The following is a 2,337-nucleotide window of genomic DNA, read 5'->3' as shown; positions in this document are numbered from 1 at the left end:
CAAAAACATTATTCAATGCCAACACTCACTCCAATACAATAATTTCAAGAATCACCTTTTAAGCCTTGCGTGACACACGATTTGCTTGGGGCCAAGGTCACTGAGGAGAGGACACACTAGAACGCACTAAACCAGAGGTTCTCAATGGGGGTGAAATTCACCCCCAGGGGTGAATTTTGGGTTTTTAGGGGGTGAATTGTGACCGAAGTAAGTTTATGGGTGAGGAGAGCAATTATAGGTTTTGGCGTATCTGGCCTGTCAATTGGGTTGGGATTATATCCTGTGCTGGCCCAGGAAAAATGGATTAGACAGTAATTTACAAGTGACCATCCAAGGTAATCCTAGGATTGGAAAAGGTACTGAGGAATAGACAGATGGCTAGGGAATTAAGTAGGCCCTAAGAAAATTACTTGGCAACCCCAAGGTTGGGAACTCCTGAACTATAAATAACTGAGAAGCTAATACCAATTTCAGTCTTGAATTGTCATCAGTAAGTGTCTGAGTTAGCCTGATTTCCAGGATTGTATCTTCAAGCCTCTAAGTAAGAGTACTTTTGTTTCTTCCTATGACTATGCAGGCATGTGTCCGTGTTTTCTGTTTTTATTTACAGAATTCGGAGCACATTGTGATTATCAAAAAAAGAGAGTACGATCATTCATATATTGAATATGGATTCACATCCATCATCACCAATGGAGAAGAAAGGCCCTAATGTGTTATTTGTAGTAAAGCTTTGACAAATGTTTCTATGAAACCAGTAAAGATGAGACAACATTTTTAAAATGTTCATCCTCATCACATAGACAAGAAAAAAAACTTTTTTGAACGCCATGGGAATGCTCTCAAAGAGATGAGGCTGGTTTCAACAGAAGAATTTAAAGATAAAAACCATAAAGTCACTGAAGCTTCCTATGTCGTAGCACTTGAAATGGCACAGCAGAAAAAACCATACAATTGGGGAGAATTTGATCAAGCCTTGCGTTCTCAAAATGGTGGAAATTGTGTTGGGAAATAAAATGAAGAAAAACATTGCACAGGTTCCATTATCAAACACTACTGTTACAAGGAGGATAAGTGATATGGCCACTGACATCAAGGATCAAGTTGTGCAGGAGATCAAGTCTTCAGCATTTGGTTTATTTTCAATTCAACTTGATGAATCAACTGATGTGGCATCATGTTCCCAGTTGATGATGTTTGCAAGGTATGTTCACTCAGATTCATTTAAAGAAGAGTTTCTCTTTTGTTCCCCTCTTGACCTAACTACCAAGGCCTCTGATATTTTGGAAAAAGTTTCATCTTTTTTTGAATCAGAAAATCTTTCGTGGGATGATATCAGTGGGTGTTGTATAGATGAAGCACCAGCTATGTTAGGGACAAAATCAGGATTCCAAGTATGTGTGAAAAAGCGAGCTAGCTCCAAAAGTGAAAGGCATTTATTGTATGATCCATCGTCTGGCACTAGCCTCAAAAGCACTTCCTGCTCTGCTAGAGAAGGTTTTGGATCAAACAATTATAATTGTAAATTTTGTCAAAGGAGGGGCACTGAACTCATGACTTTTCAAGCAGTTATGTACTGATAAGGATGCAACCCATCATTCGCTTCTTTTTCACACAAATGTTCGTTGGCTGTCAAGAGGAAATGTAACGGAGCGAGTATTTGAGCTTAGAGATTAGCTCAAACTGTTTTTTGAAGTGCAAGGTAAAACAGAATTTCCTGCCTGGCTGAGTGATGAGGAATGGATCATGCGTCTTGCCTATTTGGTTGATATATTTGAGCAACTGAATAAACTGAATCTTCAGATGCAAGGAAGGAATATAAACATTATAAAATTCGTAGATGCCTTGAAAGCTTTCATGAGCAAGCTTGAAAATTGGAAGAAAAGGGTAAATGCAGATAATGTAGCAATGTTTGGGAAACTGTCATCCATTCTTGATGTTTGTTGTGAAGACAAGGTGCTTCCATAATTTGCAAAAAAATTAAATTTTGCAGCATTTGACAACACTGGAAAATTAATTCAGATGATATTTTCCTGAACTTAGAGATGATGAGTTGGATTTAGTCAGAAATCCATTCAAACTGTCAGTTGAAAAAGTTTCTGATGATTTTCAAGATGAGGTTCTTCAGTTAAAAAGTGATTCGGGTGTAAGAGATATGTTTGATGAGAAATCAATAATAGAATTTTGGCGTCTGGTGTGCGATTCCTACCCAAAAGTGACAGAAATGGCTATCCGTGTATTGATTCCATTTGTATCGACATATCTTAGTGAGTCAGGCTTTTCAACTCTTTTACAGATTAAAAGGAAGCATTGCAGTAGATTAGAGGTACACAATGA

At 37.9% G+C, this 2,337-nt stretch overlaps 1 protein-coding gene across 1 annotated transcript; it reads left to right on the top strand.

The window, feature by feature from the left end:
* The first annotated feature begins 989 nt into the window (after positions 1-989).
* Positions 990-1,580, top strand: LOC137645328 (protein FAM200C-like). The gene has a single exon (XM_068378140.1). It carries the CDS (start codon positions 990-992, stop codon positions 1,578-1,580), a length of 591 nt encoding a protein of 196 aa, XP_068234241.1.
* The last annotated feature ends 757 nt before the right edge of the window (positions 1,581-2,337 follow it).

The sequence above is a fragment of the Palaemon carinicauda genome, chromosome 8, assembly GCF_036898095.1.
Source record: "Palaemon carinicauda isolate YSFRI2023 chromosome 8, ASM3689809v2, whole genome shotgun sequence".
NCBI lineage: Eukaryota > Metazoa > Arthropoda > Malacostraca > Decapoda > Palaemonidae > Palaemon > Palaemon carinicauda.
This window is presented reverse-complemented; position numbering and strand designations above follow the sequence as displayed.

What these genes read in the sequence shown, in the direction of transcription:
- LOC137645328 (XM_068378140.1), top strand. Translation starts at nt 990, where the DNA reads ATGGTGGAAATTGTGTTGGGAAATAAAATGAAGAAAAACATTGCACAG.